The sequence below is a fragment of the Nicotiana tabacum genome, chromosome 24 (genome assembly GCF_000715075.1).
Source record: "Nicotiana tabacum cultivar K326 chromosome 24, ASM71507v2, whole genome shotgun sequence".
In the NCBI taxonomy this organism is placed as follows: Eukaryota; Viridiplantae; Streptophyta; class Magnoliopsida; order Solanales; family Solanaceae; genus Nicotiana; species Nicotiana tabacum.
Genome location: NC_134103.1, coordinates 96,581,591 through 96,603,324, shown reverse-complemented (window position 1 = coordinate 96,603,324; position 21,734 = coordinate 96,581,591). Strand labels below are relative to the sequence as shown.

At 37.5% G+C, this 21,734-nt stretch overlaps 2 protein-coding genes across 3 annotated transcripts; one reads left to right on the top strand and one right to left on the bottom strand.

Annotated features, from left to right (window-relative positions):
• The first annotated feature begins 12,058 nt into the window (after nucleotides 1-12,058).
• Nucleotides 12,059-14,150, top strand: LOC107778836 (expansin-A3-like). The gene is given in 3 exon segments (NM_001325264.1): nucleotides 12,059-12,206; nucleotides 12,298-12,613; nucleotides 13,841-14,150. Coding segments are annotated over 3 exon segments (774 nt in total).
• Nucleotides 14,151-16,749: 2,599 nt separating this feature from the next.
• LOC107778835 (putative serine/threonine-protein kinase PBL11) lies at nucleotides 16,750-20,669 on the bottom strand. Of its 2 annotated transcripts, none has more exons than XM_016599154.2 (7): nucleotides 20,651-20,669; nucleotides 20,003-20,075; nucleotides 18,819-19,144; nucleotides 18,362-18,497; nucleotides 18,112-18,254; nucleotides 17,859-17,982; nucleotides 16,750-17,465 (listed from the first exon to the last, which is right to left on the bottom strand). In XM_016599154.2, exons 2-7 carry the CDS (start codon nucleotides 20,061-20,063, stop codon nucleotides 17,011-17,013), a joined length of 1,245 nt encoding a protein of 414 aa, XP_016454640.1. In that variant the 5' UTR covers nucleotides 20,064-20,075; nucleotides 20,651-20,669; the 3' UTR covers nucleotides 16,750-17,010. The 2 variants fall into 2 exon arrangements, with proteins under 2 accessions (XP_016454640.1, XP_016454639.1); XM_016599153.2 differs by lacking the exon at nucleotides 20,651-20,669 and adding an exon at nucleotides 20,451-20,595.
• Nucleotides 20,670-21,734: the final 1,065 nt, after the last annotated feature.

Below are 21,734 nucleotides of genomic sequence, written 5' to 3'. Positions count from 1 at the left end.
TATTGCATGCTGAACCGTTGTTCACCCGATCTGCGACGTACGGTCAATATCGGTCTCTATTTGACCTTTGTTCTCTGTCGATCTCCTTTTGATTTTTGGTAGTTGTCCTGTTCCGAAGCTCGGTCCCACACGGAGCTCCCAGCTGATCATCCTCGACCCTAATTTTCGATTGGTATCGGTTGTGTACATCATCCCACGTTATTGCTGGATACTCGACCAAATTTTGTTTCAGTCGATGTGATGCTGTTGAACTTAGCTCGTTCAACCCTTGGGTGAAATCTTGTACGGCCCAATCGTCTGTGACCGGTGGTAATTCCATGCGTTCCATTTGAAATCGGGATACGAATTCCCTCAGCATTTCATTCCCCCTTTGCTTTACTTTGAAGAGGTCTGATTTCCTTGTTGCAACCTTTATGGCACCAACATGTGCCTTTACGAATGAATATGCTAACATGGCAAAAGAATCGATGGAATTTGGAGGTAAATTGTGATACCAGATCATTGCTCTCTTCGAGAGGGTCTCTCCGAACTTTTTCAACAACACGAATTCGATCTCATTGTCCTCCAAATCGTTACCTTTGATGGCACATGTGTAAGAGGTGACATGTTCGTTAGGATCGGTGGTACCGTTATATTTGGAAATTTCGGGCATACAAAATTTTTTGGGGATTGGTTTCGGTGCCGCACTTGAGGAAAAAGGCTTTTGTGTGAATTTTTTCGAATCAAGCCTTTTTATTATTGGTGGAGCCCCGGGATTTGATCGACCCTGGCATTGTATGTTTCCACCTTCTTGTTGTTGGCTTCGACTCATTTTGTGAGTTCCTCAAGCAATTTAGTAATTCCGAGAGCAGTCCCCGATTCTTGCTCTTACGATTTCACTACGGCGGGCTTTGTTCTGGGGGTGATTTCTCGAAGTGGATTGGGAACCGGCCTGCTTTGTGCATGAGTTTGGCTCTGCAACTGAGCTATCGCTACTTGTTGGGCTTGTAACATCTCGAAGATCATACGTAAGCTGGCCCCAATTTTCCCCACGTTTTGTGTATCTTGGGCTACGGATCGAGTACCGCCCTGAATGCTTCTTTCCGGTTCGGAACGCTGATTCGCCTCCAAAGCTATTTGTGAATTGACGTCCAATGGTACTTCGACTCGAATTTCGGGTACATCAATTTGAGCCTCGGTGCCATTGTTAAGTGGCCTTCCAGCACCGGGTGCCAAGTTGTTGGTTTCATCTTGAAGGCCGGCTTCGTGGTCGATAGGTAAAGCCATTGCTTATTTGAAGTTGCAAGTTGGCGTGTACTTTCGATTTATGTCAAACGATCGATGTTACCCTTAGCCCCACGGTGGGCGCCAAACTGTTTACCGGAAAAATCGGATAACGTTAGATTTTGTATATGGTTCTAAGGATATGCAATACAACTTGACATAAATCGTGGAGAGAAGTAGAAATAATTAGATTCTTAGCTTATGAGAATGCAAATAGTAGGGAATGAGAATGAATGAGATAAAGCAAAGTAACACAAAGGGATATCTTTCAATCTGAGAAGTGATTTTTTCTGTGTGTCCTCTTAGCTTAGAAGGATTCCCTATTTTATAGAAAAGGGTCATTACAAAAAAGGCAATAAAATAAGGCATGTAGTGGAAGGCCCATGATGACTTGTCTCTTCCTTGATTCGTGCCAAGATTCTCTCTCTTGGTGCGGTTGCAGCAACTTTTGTCTGTGGGCTTGATACTGACTTGAACTCGTTACTGGGTCGGGTCCTTCGGTCTTGGCTCGAGTTCGACCTTCGAGATGGGCGTCGCACATTTCCGACCTCGAAGCAGTTCCTTGCGGATCGATTCGGTTACGGGCTCGATAGAGCTATCAAACTAACTCCTTGAGTGACCTTCGGGCTCGAGGCTCGATAATACCGAACTCGGAGCTAACTCCAAAAAATCTCGTTCCGACTCATTCCGACTCTTTAACACTCGAACTTGATCGAACGTAGGAAGACCGAAATCTATTTTGACCATATACAAGCTTTTATCCAAAAAGTATATTTAGTGTTGTAAAAATATTAAATTTAGAACTCAATCGTTAGTAGTTGAAATCGTTGTTATAAAATTCAAAATCTATAAAGTTAAAATCTAGGTTCTGCGTCTCATTTGTACTTACGGAAGAAAGACCTAAAAGTGGAACTCAAAGAAATACCTCACCCAAATTTGCATTATTCTGCTCAGTGCTCTACAATAGAACCTTTCCCCATTTGAGGCGCAAAATCTTGAGAACCCCATCTAACTTTCCATTGTACTCTCATTCATTCATTCTCTTGTTAATTATTTTTTGTGAGTGGTCAAATGTAAGTGCCATTGGATGACAAAAGTAGTAAGTTGATTAAATGAAGCAAGCTACTACTATTATTACTCTTTTAATAACGCGCAAATTAAATATCCCTGCTAACGTTTTAACAACTTGTTCTAAATTCACACCCAAAGAAACAAACACCTTTAACTAGAGTCCCTAGCTTGCTTAACATATACTACTATGTAAATAAACCTTTGCTACCTCATGTTTTATACGTTAATACCACACAAGAGGGGTAATTTGTGTGGTGTCCAATTTTTTGCGTGCACAGATTATAGAAGGACCTGGTTCTTCTATGTGTTCAAACTACTACTGTTGTAGAATAATAAGTACATAAAATAAAGAACAAATGGAAAACACCTGGCTCAAAAGGTGAAAAAACTACGACCTACTTCCCAGTAGGATTTTCCCAAACTCTCCACTAAATCACTGAGCCAAAAACTGCATTTACAAAATACTTTTGTAAACCTAGGATTAACTCTAATCCCTTTGTAGCAAACTAGCCTCTAGCTATTTGCGACAAACTTCAAGTTAACTCTAACTTGAAAACACAAAGTACCTATTACAGATGCTTCTAGATAAAGCAAAAAAGGTACAAGTTAAAACCACCTACTACAAATAACTAAACTAAAAGACAACAGTTGGGACTGGTTCTTCTAGCTGGTTCATGTAGCGTCAGATTCGCACATTCAAACATCACTCGAACTGCTTGCAAAATTGCCTCGCTATTTTGCTCTCAATTCTTGCTTAACTTCTGTTTTTGTGCGTCTTCTATAGAATGAGAACTTCCTGCGATTTATAGAGTTAGTAGAGTAGAAAACAACTAGAATTCTAATGCTACTCTTCCTTGGTGGAAGAGTTCTAATTAATCTCAACTCCTAACTCCTTCCTTATATTGGATAATGTTCTCGTTGAGCAAGGAGTCCTTCTCCTTATTAATTATGCAACCCTTTTCGATCAGGGGATATCTATTATTATGACAGATTTCGTTTATCTCCTGCATGTGCATCTCACGTGCTTTGAATCTTCCCGTGTCTATGCCTACCAGTGATGGACCTGGTTCATCCCTGAGTTTCTTTGTCAATCTTCAAAACTATGATTTACTTGGGCCCTAGATCCTCCTTTAGCACTCTTACCTGCTCATCCTTCCTATACAACTCATCTTTCAATTTGCCTACATTTTCATCTAAAGTGAGTTGTGTGCAATCAGCTGTCTTTTTACCGGTTCCTAGTTTTAGTTTTAAATTTTCAGATTTTAACTCAAGAACATTTGCTTCAAATGTATGAACCTGGATCTTCAGAGCAGTATTTTCACTCACAGTCTCACTAACTCTGAGTTCCAGGTTCTTACACTTTGCTTTTAAAATCATACAATCCTTAGACACATGTTCTTTTTCTTTATTTATTACCTGAGATTCATCAATGAAATCTAACAATAATTCAGAGAGTTTTTCTTTAGATAAAAACTTAATCTTGTCTTTGAGATGAATTATACTTACCTCATATTCCTCATCTGATTCTCCAATTTCCATAAGTGCTTTTTCATCTCCATCTTCATCATCTGATTCCTCATCTGAAATTTAATTCCCCTTTTTTGATGATGACAAACTCTGTGCTTCCATAAGCTTAGACCCTGTTTCAACTTATCTCAACATCAACACAATGTTAGAAATAATTTTCCTTTTTTATCACTTATCATCAACGACCAGGTTCATTAGGTTATAAACATTATTGTTCAAAGTGTAAAGCACAACCTTTTTCCCCCTTTTGGCATCATCGAAAGTTGCATAAAAAATGTGAGATAACCAGATTTTAAAACTTACTCATGGCCACTGGGGATACTTCAAATGCAAACATGGATTAATCAGTATAGATCAAGCTAAGAATTTTAACCATCAAAGAAATATAAACAAACAGTTAGAGCAAACACAGTGAATTTTATTGATGATTGATATGATTCTTCCACAAAGCATAAAAAGAAATAAAAATACTGAAAACATGAGCAAACAAAACATCCCAAACTGGGTCATTGAAAGGTCTACACCGGGCAAGAAGTTTAAGGTTTGGAAGAACTAGGTGTTTGGTTTTTGGCTTGGAGGAGTTTCAACATATCCTGAAGAATGTCATCATTCTTCTCCTTTTCTCTTGCCAGCTCAGTTCTGAGAGCATCTCTCTCAATCTCCACCTCTGCCAACCTCTTCTTCAACCTCTCAATCTTAGCATCCTTAGCCCCACTTTCTTGCACCAAGGCTCGCACCTTGCTATTCACTGGTACCACTTACCAACCTCCCTTTCTTCTTTGGATTATAACTTTCAGTCACTCTCTTCAGTAGGTCTGCGAGGGTTTACCGTTCAGATGAAACAGGTTCATCTATATTTTTTCCAAGTTGAACCAGCCCTTCAGCGGCTTCGCCAGACCCACTTCCTCCTGTTTTCTTTACACTCTCCTCTACTCCAGTAGATTTTTCTCCCCAAACAACCATTGCACCTGCGTCTTTGGTTAAACTCACAAGAGTGGGTGAAGAATCAACCACTCTTTTACCCTTTCCCCTCACAGCACTTCGAACACCCTTGCTCTCTTTTTCTTTTTCTTTTTCATTTTTACCAGCAATTCCTTCAGACTCTGTAGTTTCAACACCTGCTTTAGACCCTACTAGTACAAACCTATTCTCAAAATTTGTTCTCTCCCCGCAAAAACCTTAAGAGCAAGCATCTTTACTCTTTTCTTAGAGGTTGGGGTGGTGGAAGGGATGATAGTGGGTTTGGAAGTCTAATCAAACTGAATTTCAGTTTTGAAAAGACTTTGGAGTGTATCCCTAGAATCTAGGTACTTCAATTCCGTTGGGACTCTTTTGAATAGACCTGGTTCACTTGTAACAGATAAGTCCAAAAGGAGTTTGGAATTAAGTAGGACTCTTCTCATGATCCAAATATTATTATTTCAAATTATGTAGAGTGTAGAAAACATACCGTGTTATCTTGATGAACCAGGTTCTTCACTGAAAATACGCTTGTGTAAGTCTAAATTTGCCAAAATAAAGAAAATATCATTAGAGATTAATGAGTCATTTTAACACATGGCACAAGAGTATACAATTGAAAGTATGAGACTGAGCAAAAATTAATCTAGTTATGTACACAATTTTCAGATTTTCTAACCAATTTTTTTTTCCGTTGTGTACTCTGAACTGGTCCTTTTAGGTGATCTTAATCATCCCTAATTCTAACCTGTTCCTTTCAAAGTGATCTCTACTTAGGATTTTTGTGAAGATGTCATCTATTTGCTTGTCAGTAGCACAAAATTTCACAGTGATCAACCCCTTTTCATAGTTATCCCTCAAAAAGTGATGCCTAACATCTATGTGCTTAGTTATCTTGTGGTGAACCGGGTTCTTGGTCATACTAATAGTACTAGTGTTATCACAAAAAATGAGAATACAACCAACATCAATTCCAAAGTCCTTTAATTTCTGTTTGATCTACAACAATTGAACACAACATGAAGCAACAACAACATACTCAGCTTCAACACTAGATAAGGCCACTGAATTTTGCTTTTTGGTGGCCCAAGACACAAGACATGGGCCAAGAAAGTGTGCCATACCTGAGGTGCTCTTTCTATCCACAAGAAAACCTGCATAATTAGCATCAGCATATCCCACAATATTGAAATTACTACCTTTTGGATACCAAAGACAAAGATCAGTGGTGCCTTTTAGATATCTCAAAATTCTTTTGACAGCAGTCAAGTGAGATTCCTGTGGATTTGCCTAAAATCTTGCACAAAGGCCTACACTGAAAACAATATCAGGTCTACTAGCAGTGAGATACAACAATGAGCCAATCATTCCCCTATACAACTTCTAATTGACAGATAAACCAGGTTCATCCATATCCAACTTTGTAGCTGTTGCAATAGGAGTGTCAATTTCTTTGGAATCTTCCATTTTAAACCTTTTAAGCAACTCTTTTACATACTTATGCTGATGGATCATAGTTCCATTTGAATTTTATTTAATTTGTAAGACTAAAAAGAAATTAAGCTCACCCATCATGCTCATTTCAAATTCACTCCCCATTAGTTTAGCAAAATCTTTACTTAACTTATCAATAGTTGCTCCAAAGATTATATCATCAGCATATATCTGAACTACCAAGATATCTTTACCTTTTTCTTTCAAGAACAAAGTATTGTCAATTTTACCTCTCTTGTAGCCATGCTCAAGCAAAAACTTTAATAATCTTTCATACCATGCTCTTGGTGCCTGCTTGAGCCCATAAAGTGCTTTGTCAAGCTTATACACATGATCAAGACTCTCCTTGCTTTCAAACCCCGGAGGTTTCTTGACAAACACTTCTTTCTTTAGATAGCCATTGAGGAAGGCACTATTGACGTCCATCTGGTGGAGGGTGAATTCCATATAAGCAACAAAGGCTATGAAGAGTCTTATTGCTTCCAACCTTGCAACTGGAGAAAAAGGTTTCATCATAGTCTATGCCCTCCTCTTGGCTATATCCTTGAACCACCAATCTTGCATTGTTCCTTGTAACTGTTCCATCTTCATCAAGTTTGTTTCTGAAGATCCATTTTATGCCAATTATTGATCTGTCCGAGGGTCTTGGCACCAGATGCCAAACTTGACTCCTTTCAAATTGGTTGAGTTCATCTTGCATTGCATTTACCCAGTCTGCATCCTACAAAGCCTCAATAACATTTTTAGGTTCAATAAGAGATAAGAAAGCATCAAAAGCACAAAGATTCTTTAATGGAGATCTGGTTTTGATTCCAAAGGTTGAATCAGTAATTATGTTCTCAATGGGATGAGAACTTTGATAATTGTAAGGTTTCACAACCAACTGGTTTCCCCTTGATGTTCCTTCAATGCTTTGTTATTGTGGAACACGTTCATGGACAGGTTCCCTTGAGGTTTGAGAATCATTTCCCCTTTGTTCTATTCCCCATGTCAGGTTGCCCTAGGTAGAAGGACCTGTTCCATCACCTGTTTCTTATTCCAGTGTAGCTTCAGTTTGGGCTGTGGTTTCATTTAAGTTTCTTACCAGCCCAATTGCTTCATCATCATGTTTCTGTCTCTCAGAAAGAATGTTAGTTTCATCAAAAACCACATGAACACTTTCTTCAACACACATAGTTCTTTTGTTATATATCTTATATGCTTTACTATGTGAAGAATATCCCAAGAATACTCCCTCATCACTTCTGGGATCAAACTTACCTAGGGAGTCCTTATCATTGTTGTGCACAAAGAACTTGCATCCAAATGCCCTAAGATGTGATATATTTGGTTTTCTCCCTTTAAGTAACTCATATGGAGTTTTCTCAACAAGAGGTCTAGTCATGCACCTATTTATGATGTAGCATGCAATATTTACAGCTTCTGCCCAGAAGCTATGGGACAGTTTACTAGAAAGAAGCATAATTCTAGCCATATCTTCAAGTGTCCTATTCTTTCTTTCAACTACTCTATTTTGTTGTGGAGTCCTAGGAGCAAAAGAATTATGATCTATGCCATGCTCATCACAAAATTCAGCAAATTTAGCATTTTCAAATTCAGTGCCATGATCAGACCTAATTGATGCAAGTTGATTACCTAGTTGTTTCTGAGTTTTTCTAACAAAAGAAGTGAACATGTCAAATGCTTCATCTTTAGATGTCAAAAATAATGTCCAAGTAAACCTAGAGTAATCATCAACAAGCACCATCACGTATCTTTTACCACCTCTGCTTAATGTTCTCATTGGACCACAGAGATCCATATGAACCAGTTCCATCGTCCTGGTGGTACTTACCACTTTCTTGCATTTAAAAGAGGATCTCACCTGCTTCCCCCTTGCACAAGCCTCACAAACTTTGTCTTCCTTGAGCTTGATGTTAGGCAGTCCTATCACCAAGTCCTTGAAGAGTAATTTGTTGAGTTGACTCAGACTTGCATGTCCAAGTCTGTTGTGCCAAAGGAGGGGATCATTGTCCAATACACTTAAGCAAGTGAGTTTATTTTCTGACACCATGGACAGATCTACAATATATATATTGTTCACTCTTTTTCCCTGCAAAATAATCTTGTCAGTGATAAGATTAATCACAAAGCATTTATTAGAGGTGAATGCTACCAAGTTACCTCTATCACACAGTTGTGATACACTAATTAGACTGTATTTTAGGCCGTCTATCAAATAGACATTCTCAATCAAGTTAGAGTCAGTCTTACCTACCTTACCAACCCCAATGATCTCACCTTTATTCCCATTTTCAAAGGAGACATTACTTCCTTTGAGGCCTTCAAGTGAAAGGAACTGGTTCTTGCTTCCTGTCATGTGCTTTGAGCAACCACTATCCATGTACCATTTTTGGATGCTACCCTTCACTTGGACCTATAAAAGGAAATCAGGGGTTAGTCTTAGGAACCCAAACTAGTTTGGGTCCCTTTCTATAGGCAAAAGGATGAATCAAATTCTTTTTAGCCCAACCTGGCAACCTATTTTTCCCTTGAACAAACCTTTTACTCTTTTGACTAGCCATTCTTTTACAGTGCATTCACTTTTATAGTGACCAGTCTTACCACAGTGTGTGTAAATTTTGTTCTCAGGAAGAGTGAGGTACTTGCTTTTAGGATCCCACTTAGGTAGCTGATTCCCAAAGCCAAGTCCTCTTCTATTGCTACTGTGATGTTCTTGTAGCCATGACAAAGCATCGGAGGACCTGTTCCATTTACTAGTTCTGTCTAGTTCATGCTTGACCTTGCCTAGATCCCCCTTTAGCACTCTTACTTGCTCATCCTTCCTATACAACTCGTCTTTCAGTTTGCCTACATTTTCTTCTAAAGTGAGTTGTGTGCAATCAGCTGTCTTCTTACTGGTTCCTAGTTTCAGTTTTAGATTTTCAGATTTTAACTCAAGAACATTTGCTTCAAATGTATGAACCTGGTTCTTCAGAGCAGTATTTTCACTCACAATCTCACTAACTCTGAGTTCCAGGTTCTTACACTTTGCTTTTAAAATCACACAATCCTTATACAATTGTTCTTTTTCTTTATTTATTACCTCAGATTCATCAATGAAATCTAGCAATAATTCAAAGTTTTTCTTTAGACAAAAACTTAATCTTGTCTTTGAGATGAATTATACTTACCTAAGATTCCTCATCTAATTCTCCAATTGCCATAAGTGCTTTTTCATCACCATCTTCATCATCTGAACTTTCTCCTCAAGCAGCAACCATAGCCTTTGTTGATCCTTTGTTCTTCTTGGGATGAACCTGTTCCTTTTCCCTATTCCTTCGTTCAGATATTTTCTTCTTCCATTCAATTTCCCATTGAGGGCAGTTCTTGATGTGATGATCAGTCTTCCCACACTTGTAGTAACCCTCATTGGTCGTTTTTTCAGGAACCCTTGCTTTGTTGTAATTTTCACCTCTTGAAGAACCTTTTACTCTCATAAGGTAATTCTTGAAGTCCTTGGTAATCATAGCCATTTCATCTTCCTCTAGATCAGAACCTTCAGTGATTCTGAGTGCCATGTTCCTTTCCTTCTTGGGTACATCCATCTTCATGGTTTGCCTTCTAAGTTCATAAGCAATGAGATTTCCAATTAGCTCATCCAACCTAAGAGTGGCAATGTTTTTTGATTCCTGATTAGTAGTGATTTTGCTCTCCCGTGAGACTGGCAGAACCCTTGTCAAAATCTTCTCAACTTTGTATTCTTCAAGAATAACCCTTCCAAGAGACTTAAGTTTATTTGTAAGTGTGGTGAACCTTGTATACATCTCTTAGATGGTTTCTCCTTCCTTCATAGTAAGATTCTCATATTGAGAATATAGTAACGTTCCTCTGGACCTCTTCACCTGAGGTGTTCCTTCATGAGCCACTTGCAAAGTGTCCCAAATTTTCTTAGCAGTAATATAGCTTTGAATTCTGTTGTACTCGTCTGGACCGAGTCCACACACAAGCCATTTCTTGGCTTTAGCATTCTTCTCCCATTTCCTCAAGTCGTCAGTAGTGTAGTCAGCTCTTGTTTTAGGCACCTCTTCTCCTTCGGCATTTATCTTCATCAATGGACCATCTGTGACAGTGTCCCATAGCTCATAGTCTTCTCCTATGATGTGGTCTCTCATTCTGATTTTTCACCAGGAGTAGTACTGGCCATTGAAGAGTGGTGGCCTAGCAGTGGATTGCCCTTCCTAGTTTCCAGGTGGTGCACTCATCTTGATCTTCTCCTAAGGTGTTAGCCTCTTCAAGGATAACCTGCTTTGATACCAATTGATGTTTTATACGTCAATACCACACAAGAGGGGGGTGATTTGTGTGGTGTCCAATTTTTCGCGTGCACAGATTATAGAAGGATCTGGTTCTTCTATGTGTTCCAACTACTACTGTTGCGTAATAATAAGTACAGAAAATAAAGAACACAGAGATTTTTACGTGGAAAACACATGGCTCAAAAGGTGGAAAAACCACGACCTACTTCCTAGTAGGATTTTCCCAAACTCTCCACTAAATCACTGAGCCAAAAACTGCATTTACAAAACACTTTTGTAAACCTAGGATTAACTCTAATTCCTTTGTAGCAAACTAGCCTCTAGCTATTTGCGACAAACTTCAAGTTAACTCTAACTTGAAAACACAAAGTACCTATTACAGATGCTTCTAGATAAAGCAAAAAAGGTACAAGTTAAAACCACCTACTACAAATAACTAGACTAAAAGACAATAGTTGGGACTGGTTCTTCTAGCTGGTTCAAGTAGTGTCAGATTCGCACATTCAAATATCACTCGAACTGCTTGCAAAATTGCCTCGTTATTTTGCTCTCAATTCTTGCTTAACTTCTGCTTTTGTGTATATTCTGTAGAATGAGAACTTCCTGCGATTTATAGAGTTTAGTAGAGTAGAAAACAACTAGAATTCTAATGCTACTCTTCCTTGGTGGAAGAGTTCTAGTTAATCTCAACTCCTAACTCCTTCCTTATATTGGATAATGTTCTCGTTGAGTAAGGAGTCCTTCTCCTTATCAATTATGCAACCCTTTTCGATCAGGAGATATCTATTATTATGACAGATTTCGTTTATCTCCTGCATGTGCATCTCACGTGCTTTGAATCTGCCCGTGTCTATGCCTACCAGTGATGGACCTGGTTCATCCCTGAGTTCTTTTGTCAATCTTCAAAACTATCCTTTATTTGGGCCAACACTACCATAGAAATATAGAATCAAGATGTTCTAAAATTCCTCTATTTTTTGGACTTTGCCATAAACCTAAGCTTAAATCATTACCAATATTTCCATGTGCCATAAGCTTTGGTATCCTCACCACCACGTTCAACTCACATGTATGCTTGTAGCACATAGTAGTACTATTTTCTTTCTTAACTTCTTTCCCCACCTCCTCATACCCCGCCCTTTATGCTTATGGAGTAAGTCATGATAAATATTGCTACTCTACGTTTCTGACATAAAAAAGATTGTTTAATATACTAACTTTAATTACAAAAATTAACATTAATTAAAAGCCATGCACTTGTGTCTACTAATTCCTTAGACCCTCCCTCAATAAGTACCTCCAACTTCCTCCTTACTCTCCATTGGCGCCTAAAACCCTATTTGCATTTCTCCATTTCATATCCAGCTCTCTCCATCTCTTTTTCTTCTTCTCTCTGTTCACACAGATATAACATCTTCAGTCTAGAGCAGTGACAGTGAGAAAAAATGGCTATAATTTGGACGCTTTGCATTGCTAGTCTTCTTTCTTTTTTGACGGGCGCTAACGCAAAGGTCCCCGGTGTTTATACCAGTGGACCCTGGGAGAGCGCCCACGCCACCTTTTACGGTGGTGCTGATGCCTCCGGCACAATGGGTACGTATCTGTAATTATTTTTTAGGTAACCTGATTTACACAGTGTATAAAGTTAAACTCATATCCGTATTTTTTTCTTCTTTCCCAACAGGTGGTGCGTGTGGGTACGGGAATTTGTACAGCGCAGGATACGGAGTGAACAATGCAGCATTAAGCACTGCACTTTTCAACAATGGGCTGAGCTGCGGTGCTTGCTTTGAGATAAGGTGCACCGATCCGAAATGGTGCACCCCTGGGAACCCGTCCATATTTGTAACGGGTACAAACTTTTGTCCGCCAAACTATGCTTTGCCTAATGATAATGGAGGGTGGTGCAACCCACCTCGTCCTCATTTCGATCTTGCCGAGCCTATGTTCCTCAAATTCGCTCAGTATCGTGCTGGCATCGTCCCCGTAACCTACCGTCGGTAAGTTGCACCGTCAAACTTACGGCCTAAATATGTTACTATAATATTTGTTTGGTTATAAAACTTCAAAAACTTGTCGTTTTAAGCATGTATGTACTGTGTGGCCACAAACGCATGTATTGAGTGTACAATATGAAGTTCAAGTTAAATTCTTTTCAAATTTAGAAAGATGTCATTCTATTTAATAAGAAATAGTGTCTTTATCATCGGGATAAATTCTCCGATTTTCAAGAATTTTCGTGTATGTAATGTAATATGTTAAGGGTTTTCCTGTCGTTTAACTAACCATAGCTAACTGGATGGTGTTTTGGAGTTACACTATTACTGGCGGATCTAAGATTTTAAAGTCATGAGTGCTCGTCGAAAAGAGTTTCGAAAAAAGACAATAAAAAGATTAACTATAGGTGCTCACTCATTACTTATCTAAATTTTCTGCTAATTGCCTATGTAAATATACTAAATCCGAATAAAGACAATGGATGCTTGAGCACCCATAACTCTGTATGTAGATCCGCCATTGTCTGCTAATTTTTCCTCTTACGGGTAGTAGCTAGAGGAAATGACTACTTTAGCGTCAAGTTGTCTTACGTAGTGGGTTGGCTTAAGTTAGACTTAAGAGTCGGGACTCGCTCACTATTTTTAAATTAAAATTCTTCTATTTATATTAATATTAATTGGCACTTATCACCAACAAACACTAAATAGAATAACAATAGTATTATTTAAACATTTTAAATTCACATCTCATTATAGTTTTGTCACCTATTCACATGCTACAGCTACATCTTGCAGGTAGTTAAATTTGTCCAATTAATAGACGCGGTTTTGGTACGATTAATCTGATGCGCTTTTCTTGTATAAATTTATTCAATTAGTTGTAGTCAATTATAACATGCTACATATTTTATCTCACTCCCCCATTTAACTATGAGAAATTAATATGGTGTGATGCATTCATCGAGCTCGAATACAATGGGTAGCTCGGTGCACAAAGTGTCATGCAAGTACGAGGAAGGGCTCCACCCCACCAGGTGTGATGTAGTGCTTTCACGACTAGAACCCGTGACCTATAGGTCACACGGAAATAACTTTATCATTGCTCTAAGTTGTCTCCAACGAGCTCGAATATATAATATTTTTTTGCTCTTAATGTTGCCTAAAAGTAGAGCATTTTGTAGTTAAAATTCTCCACTAACAATTTTCCTAACTATTTTGGTCAAATAACAGGGTTCCATGCAAAAAATCAGGAGGAATCAGATTCACAATCAATGGTTTTAATTACTTCAACATGGTAATAGTGACCAACGTGGCAGGTGCAGGTGACATTCAGAAAGTTTTCGTAAAAGGTACAAACACAAAATGGATGGCTATGAGCCGTAATTGGGGCCAAAACTGGCAATCCAATGCTCAGCTTGTTGGTCAAGCTCTCTCCTTTAAAGTCAAAGCCAGTGACCATCGCTATGTTACCACATACAACGTGGCACCATCTAATTGGCAGTTTGGCCAGACTTATGAGGCCAAAAATTTCCGAGTTTAACTTAAAATATTGAGTTGAATACTATCATTACAAAAAAACAAAAAAATAAAAAAATTACTTTTCTTTAGTTTCATATACTAAGTATACCATTTTCTCCACCTTCAGTTTTTCTCTTTTTTAACGGGAAAGATTTTTGGTATATGGGGAAGTAGTTTCGTTTTACATTTTACTATTTTAGTAATGATGTATAAGTGCTGGTAAAAGAAAGTTAAAGCCAGCCAAAAGGGGAAATGGGAAGGTTTATATATAGAGGCTGATGCGGCTGCAGAAGGATCGAAATTAGGACAAAAATGTAGCCCGCAGCTCTATTATATTTGCAATTATTTCTATTGACTTATATGTAATGGAATTATATATTGTCTATGAATATGAATATCACAAATTGTCCTTTTTAATTTTTAGATACATTTGGTGATGTTTCAATTTATTTCTGGAGTAGTTATTTGTTTGCCTTTGAATATAATGTTAATTTTCTGAAGTCGTTTGGTTTATTAATCAGTGGTATATAGTAATATGAAATAGTAGCTAAAACTAATTCAACGAATGGCCATGGAAGTGAAAAAGGGCAGTCCGGATTCCGGTGTACTAAGTTCCCTCTATGCGGGGTCCGGGTAAGGGCCAGACCACAAGGATGTATTGTACGCAGCCTTACTCTGCATTTCTGCAAGAGGCTGTTTCCACGACTAGAAGCTTTGACCTTCTGATCACATGACAACAACTTTACCAATTACGCCAAGGTTCCCACTTGCCTTGCCATGGGAGTGACTATTTATGAATAAGTCTTTTTCCCTGCCTTCTTTTGCTGGAGGTGATATGTTTAGTATTTTGCAAGCCCAAATTCCTTGTGCAGTATGTCATATGTTTGGTACAATTTTAAATAATAATCATTTTACAATTCTTCCATTCAAAAAGTGCTACATTCTGTTGGAATTTTTAGTATTGATTTAATATTTTCGCTTATACCGTTTACTATAACCCTCCATCTCCATTTCAAGGACCATGATACAAAATACAAGAGGAATTAAATAATAAGATTTTAAACAGGATACTAACATTGTAGCTAAAGTTGACTCTAGGTCGTTCGAGCCGTGAAATCTGTTGGGATATACTATTAACTATGTGGTTTAGACATAGTGTTGTGTTTTATTCTTTATGAAACAATTGTTTATTTGATTTATTCAATTCAATAAAGTACTATTTTAAATAGATCATTTGTTACATGTGTGTCCTTTAGTTATGTAGTAGATAATTTAGTGTATGGAGTCTTAGCTCATGCACAAAAGATTAAATTGTATGTTCTCATAATTAATAAATTATGTTCACAATCGAAGATATTATTGGGCAAAATATATTTGATGATTGTAGCACAAGATTAAAGTATAATTTGTCTTGATTATGGGTGTGGTTTTACTCCGACTTCTTGTGCTAGTATACTTGGTGTATATTGAACGGACCAAGTAGAGAAAATGTGTCTTTGTACTGAATATATATAAAACATTTTCTCCAATTCATTAAATGAACTTATACTCCTAATCTTGATATAATTATTAAGATCAATGTGATTTGTTTATTGTTTTGATTTATCAAAAGGTACAACTCTATTCAGAGTTAGCGTATGCCTAATAGATTGGACAATAACGAATAACATTTGTGAAATAATAATTAATTGATAGAATTCATGACTCGGTTTTGAGTTTGATAATACCCCTTTTATGTAAGCTTTTAAGTTTTCATGTGAAAACCTGGGCGGTGGATTTTATATCCGTCACATGAAATAGTTTAAGCGGAATTATAAAGGATTTAATTAGTGATTAAATTAAATAGTCAGTGATTTAATTTAATTTAATTAACTGGTATTTGTGATCTTAACACGGGGAGTTAAAATAAGTGTTAGTGAATTTTTGAAATTCATATTGAGGAGTTCAATTGCAGTTTTTTAGTGGAATAAACTGTAATTAATTATAGTAGGAATTAATTCATCCAAATTTTATTGGTAGCCTCTTATTGTTCTGTGGTCCCTACTATACCTTGGACAGACTTGGGTAAAAAGTGCCTTGGGAGAAAAGTCATCATTTGGAGTTAGAGTAGGATTCTACTTGCAAAAGCAGAATCCTACACATTTTTAGCCCCCCTTTTGGTTGAAATTGGGGTCTACTTAAGCAAGACATTTTTCACTCAATAACTCACTTTTAGAGTTGTATTGTTTTTGCCCACTCAAAACAATTTCGTCCAAGGTCTTACTAGGAGCATAGCAGAAGACTACAACCCTGGATTCTTGCTCTGTGGAGGACCTGTGCAACGTTTTTAAGAGGTTAGTGCTTCTAATCTCGTAATTATATCATTATCTAGTTTACATGTTTGTGATACTTGGGTTATATGCTTGCTTCCGTTGCGCATGTTCTAACAGAATCAACCATTAATATTTGCATCAGAGTAGGTTGCCTAATCACGCCCATTGAGGTCCAGCCCGTCCCCGGACCCTGCGTGAACGCAGCATGCTTTGCGCGACAGTCTGCCTTTTTTACTAACATCGTAGCTAAGCTACGAATAAACTAAACGCCTAGACCTCCAGCTCTGGCTCAAGGTTCCCACTTCCCAGTTGATTAACATACACTAAACAAATAAGAGTAACCGAATCCGGGAATTTACAGCAAATATTGTACCTCCAAGGAAAAACAAACACTGCTTGCAATTCCTCCTACAGCTAGCTCCTCATAAATCTGTAGTTCAACCATGATCCAAAAAAAGAGTAAAGACAAGCTGTACATATTAGTGGAAGACATTTTCTTAGTTATATGCCAGAAGTTCTTGAGCTAAAGAATGCTAGTAACTAGCATACCAAGAACTTCCTTTCCTTCTTTTATATGGAAAGAGAAGGTGAAGGTCTTGGATACTTTGTCTTTCCCGGGGTCTCTTCTGCACCGCTTCTGCAGGATTTCTTGAGTGCAAAACTTGATTGACTCTGCTGATTAACCTGTCGACTTTTTTTATCATTTTTCGCTAAATCCTTGGACTCTTGAAGCTGTTCTAGAGCTGTTACCACTTCATCCATTGTTGGCCTCGACTTGGGGTCCATCGACAGGCATTGAACAGCTAGGTTAGCAACCTTTATGGCACGATTGAGTAAATATTGTCCTTCAAGACGGCTGTCTAGAACCCTGAAAACTCTACGTTTGTTGGTCAAATAAGGTTTTGCCCACTCAACAAGATTATGTTCCCCCGTGGGTCGATTCTTGTCTATTGCTTTCTTACCGGATAGAATTTCTAACAGAACTACCCCGAAGCTGTATACATCACTCTTTGCAGTAAGATGGCCTTCCAAACAAAGAGAAAATTGATCAGCTTAGAAAGTGGTCGCGTTATGACAAGTACCAATCTGTGACCGGCTGACCACTTAGGAAGATGGAAACAACCTAGTCCAAGATTGTACTTTTTCAGAGCATGAACATTTTTATACACAACATTAGGTTAAACTAAATGTAAGTGCAGTTCATTCAATTCAAACTAAATTAAATTTATTAAGAAAAACTGTTCATCCATTATAATACTCTCTTCTATTTCAAATAAACTCTGAATCCAGATAACAATAAACAGGACGAGATGAGTAGATAAGAATGTAGAAGTTCTTCATCCACAGTAGAAACTGAGCCGCGTAAAAGGAACCAAATAGTACCATAATTAATGAACTTGGAAAGCATGAAGACAAACCTGTAGATAGATACTCTGGAGCAGCATATCCATAAGTTCCCATAACCCTAGTAGACACGTGGCTCTGATCACCAGTCGGACCATCTCTGGCCAACCCAAAATCAGAGAGCTTGGCATTGTAGTCCTGTCGATGTAAAACGTAAAATTGAGTGCAATAAACAAGTATCTAAAAACATGGAAAAGGCTTCGACACCACCCTTGCTTTAAGAGGACGGACAATGTAAAGTGACCCTTTGAAATGATATTCACATACCGAGTCCAGCAGAATATTAGAAGTCTTGAAGTCTCTATAGATAACTTTAGTTTCAGCATTATGAAGAAATGCAAGGCCTCTTGCAGCGCCAAGCGCAACTTTCATACGAAGGCTCCAAGAAAGTGGTTGGTAGTATGAACCTCCTGAGTCAAATAAAAATCCTCGTATGATCTAGGATTCCACAGGCTTGTTCAGATGAACATTAAATAATTACACAGGTGGAAGTATATTAAACAGATGCAGAACTCACTCCTGAATAGATGATTCTCCATGCTACCCTTAGGCATGAATTCATAGACCAAGAGCCTGTGATCCTCCTCTAAGCAATAACCGATCAATTTAACAAGATTTGGATGATGTAGTTGCCCTAGATAATTTATCTCAGCCTGCAAATTGGTAAGGTCGAGAACATAAGGTACCTTGCTTTTAATAAGTGCATTCATTTCACATTTGTAGCAAATTATAAATTGGGACTGTCGACTAGATGCAAATCAAGTCATCCTGTTCATCACGATTTTATTGATCAGATTTTTTCCCCCCTAATCTGTATATGGGGTTACATTTCGAAGTCCAGAAACAAATATCTTTACAGAATAAACCTTGCAAGATAGGAAATGTGCACAACAAACTTCCCAAGAGATGCGAAATGTTTTTATGAAAACATTATTCCATATGCTGAGCAACTCGAAGTAGAAGACTCGACTCACCAGCCATTCCCTGTGGCCCTGCCACCCTTCTTGGTTTAACTTTTTGACAGCTATCACAATCCCAGTGCCAGGCTTTGATGCTGCAAGAGTATGCTCGTCGACCCAGCCTTTGAAAACTGAACCAAAACCTCCTTCTCCTACTACGCTATCAGGACGGAAGTTTCTAGTAGCTGCTCGGAGTTCACTGAAAGTGTAGCTCCTCAAGTTGGAAGATTGCAAGATCTCACCCTCACTACGAGGAGTTGGTGGTATGGAAGCTGACGAGCGTTTGCTATTCGAATTACTAGTCTCGGTACCATTTCCACTGGCATTTCTTGAATCCAACCCTAAAAGAAGACATTTACATCGCAATCAAAAGACAGAAGAAAATGAAATGAAGATGCATATCCAAAAATAAAAAACAATTACTACTACTAATCTTCAAGCCCAAACAACTTTCCATACATAAAACAAAAACCTCTTTTTGAGATGTAAAACAAAAACAGAAACTTTTCCAGAGATACTATTAGTGATCTTTGAAGCACAATCAAATGTAACCTTCTTTGCAGTTTGCAAATAAATGATACTCGGGCAAGAGGCGGAACCACGATTATAACTTTATGGGTTATGAATTTTAGAAGGACGACTTCAAATGCTAATAATTGGGTTCTTAATTTAAATATTTGTACTTATTTAGTGAATTTTGTAACACAAATATACTGTTTGAGCAAAAACTATTGTATTCGGCCGAAACCCGTAATCGGGCTTAGTTACCCATAAAACCTGAAAGTAACCAGAAATAAATTTTGCTTTTGGATGTATTTGGTCTCCATTTCTTCTCCATCTACTTTTCATCTTTTTTCCTTTTCTTTTTTTATTTATTTTTTATTTGGTAACAAGTACCCTCTGCAGTTCTAGGGCATTTTTCTTTCTCCTAGTCTTCCTTTCCTTTTCCCTTTTTAAAATTCTTTGATTTTTGCAACAAGCAAAGACTTTAGCTCACCAAATCACTCGTTCATATCAAACTCTTTGCATCTGTAGAATAAAGTGGTAACACTACTAGAGCTTTCCAAATTATCAACCAAAAAAGAGAATAAAATGGAGATCAGAATCAACTTGCCAATGCCAAAAGAGAACTTAAAATGAAGCCAAGAAAGCAAAGAACTTTCAAATATAAATTAAACAAAAAGATAGTGAACTTATACCAGAAGCAGCAGTATAAAATGTGGTCTCAGTCTTAATTTGGTAGCTCAGACAAATCCCCATTAGAGCAAGAACCTCAAAAAAGATGCAACCTTTTTTAGCTCCAATAGCAACAAGACAAATAGCAAAAACTCAAGTTTTCATCATTATATTCACACAGATAACTCCAGTTTGGCTACTTCAATACAAACCCCACAAAGCCCGTGAAGCCAGATCTAATGTGAAACCAAGAATCTTCCTCTTTCTCTATATCAAAATATGACAACAAATTTGAAGATAAAAAAATGAAACTTTCAACTGAACTAGGCTGTAATTGTTTCACCCCACTTGGCTATATGAAAAACAATTATGACAAGGAAGTTGGAAATAAATGGACATGAGGGCAAAATGGGGTTTTGTTGCTTTCTTGATTTTCTATATGGTACTTATGAGATGAAGTCTTTTTTGTACCTTCTTTTGTAAAGAACCAGCCATAGTCATAGATAGTTGACTTGCTTTTTTAGCTTCTTTGTCTTTACTAGTAGGTAGCAGTTCAGAGTATCAAGAACAAGCAACCAAAAGACACTGAAAAATTTAACATGGGATTTTACTAGTTGATCAATTAATAGTCAGAGCAGAAGACTGTTAATATAGCTGAACTTAGTTTCTACCTCATATCGTGTTGCTTAGCTGTTTGAATTTGTGTCTGATATTTTGGTCTGTCTTGGGTTGCTAGATTCTCGGTCAGAAGTCATATTTAGGATCAATTATTTGGCTTTATTATTACTTACTATTTTTATTTTTTACTACTATTAATAAGGGGGAATGAGAGTAGCTTCTGGTCAACGTGAATTGACCAAAAGATCCAAATATTTTACTATTAATAAGGGAGAATGAGAGGAGCATCGGGTCAATGTGAATTGACAAAAAAAAATGATATCTCATTTTATTCTTTTGTTTGTTCTAATATAATTGGGGAATTGGGCCAGATATATTCCTCTGCTTTAGAATATTGTCTATATATAATATTCTTTATCCTTTCCTAATAAAAATATCTCTGTCATTACCAAACTTATCATATATACCCCTATTTTTTAACAGAAATCAAGACCTACCTATTAAAATCATACGTGGCCTGATATTTGGGTGAGGTGGAAGACACATGGAATGGCACCTCACTACCCTTCCCCATACCTTCTATCTTCCACCATTTTCATTCTTGTCACATGTCAAGTGCTTATTTTTCTTCTACTGCTATATCACAAGATCCTACTAGTTTTCCCATGACAACTCACCCTCTAAACTCAACTCGCAACCTTCATATTTGAAAAAACAAATCACTTCTTTCTTAAATGGGTATTGACTAATTTGTGTACTTTCTCTTTTATTTATGAACAGATTGAAAATGTGATTTTTTATTTTATGACAAATTCTCTTTTTGGTTGGTTTGTTATCAATTTGTTTCTGGGTTTTAAAACTTTGACTTCCCAATTGAACCGATTACTTGTTTGATTCTTTGAGTTTTTTATTTGGAGTAAAAATGGGATTGTTTTTTTTTTTGGGTGAAGTCGATTGTGATGAATTAGTTTGCGAGTCTGTAAACTTCACTTTTCTTGACTGGGTTCCAATTAATTCTACCTATTTCTACTTGTGTTTGGGATGAAAATGCAAATGGTAACTTTGTTTTGCAGTAATGTTATTCTTATTTTAAGTTTATTGGGTCTCAATTGATCTGTAAGATTCTTCAAGTATTTG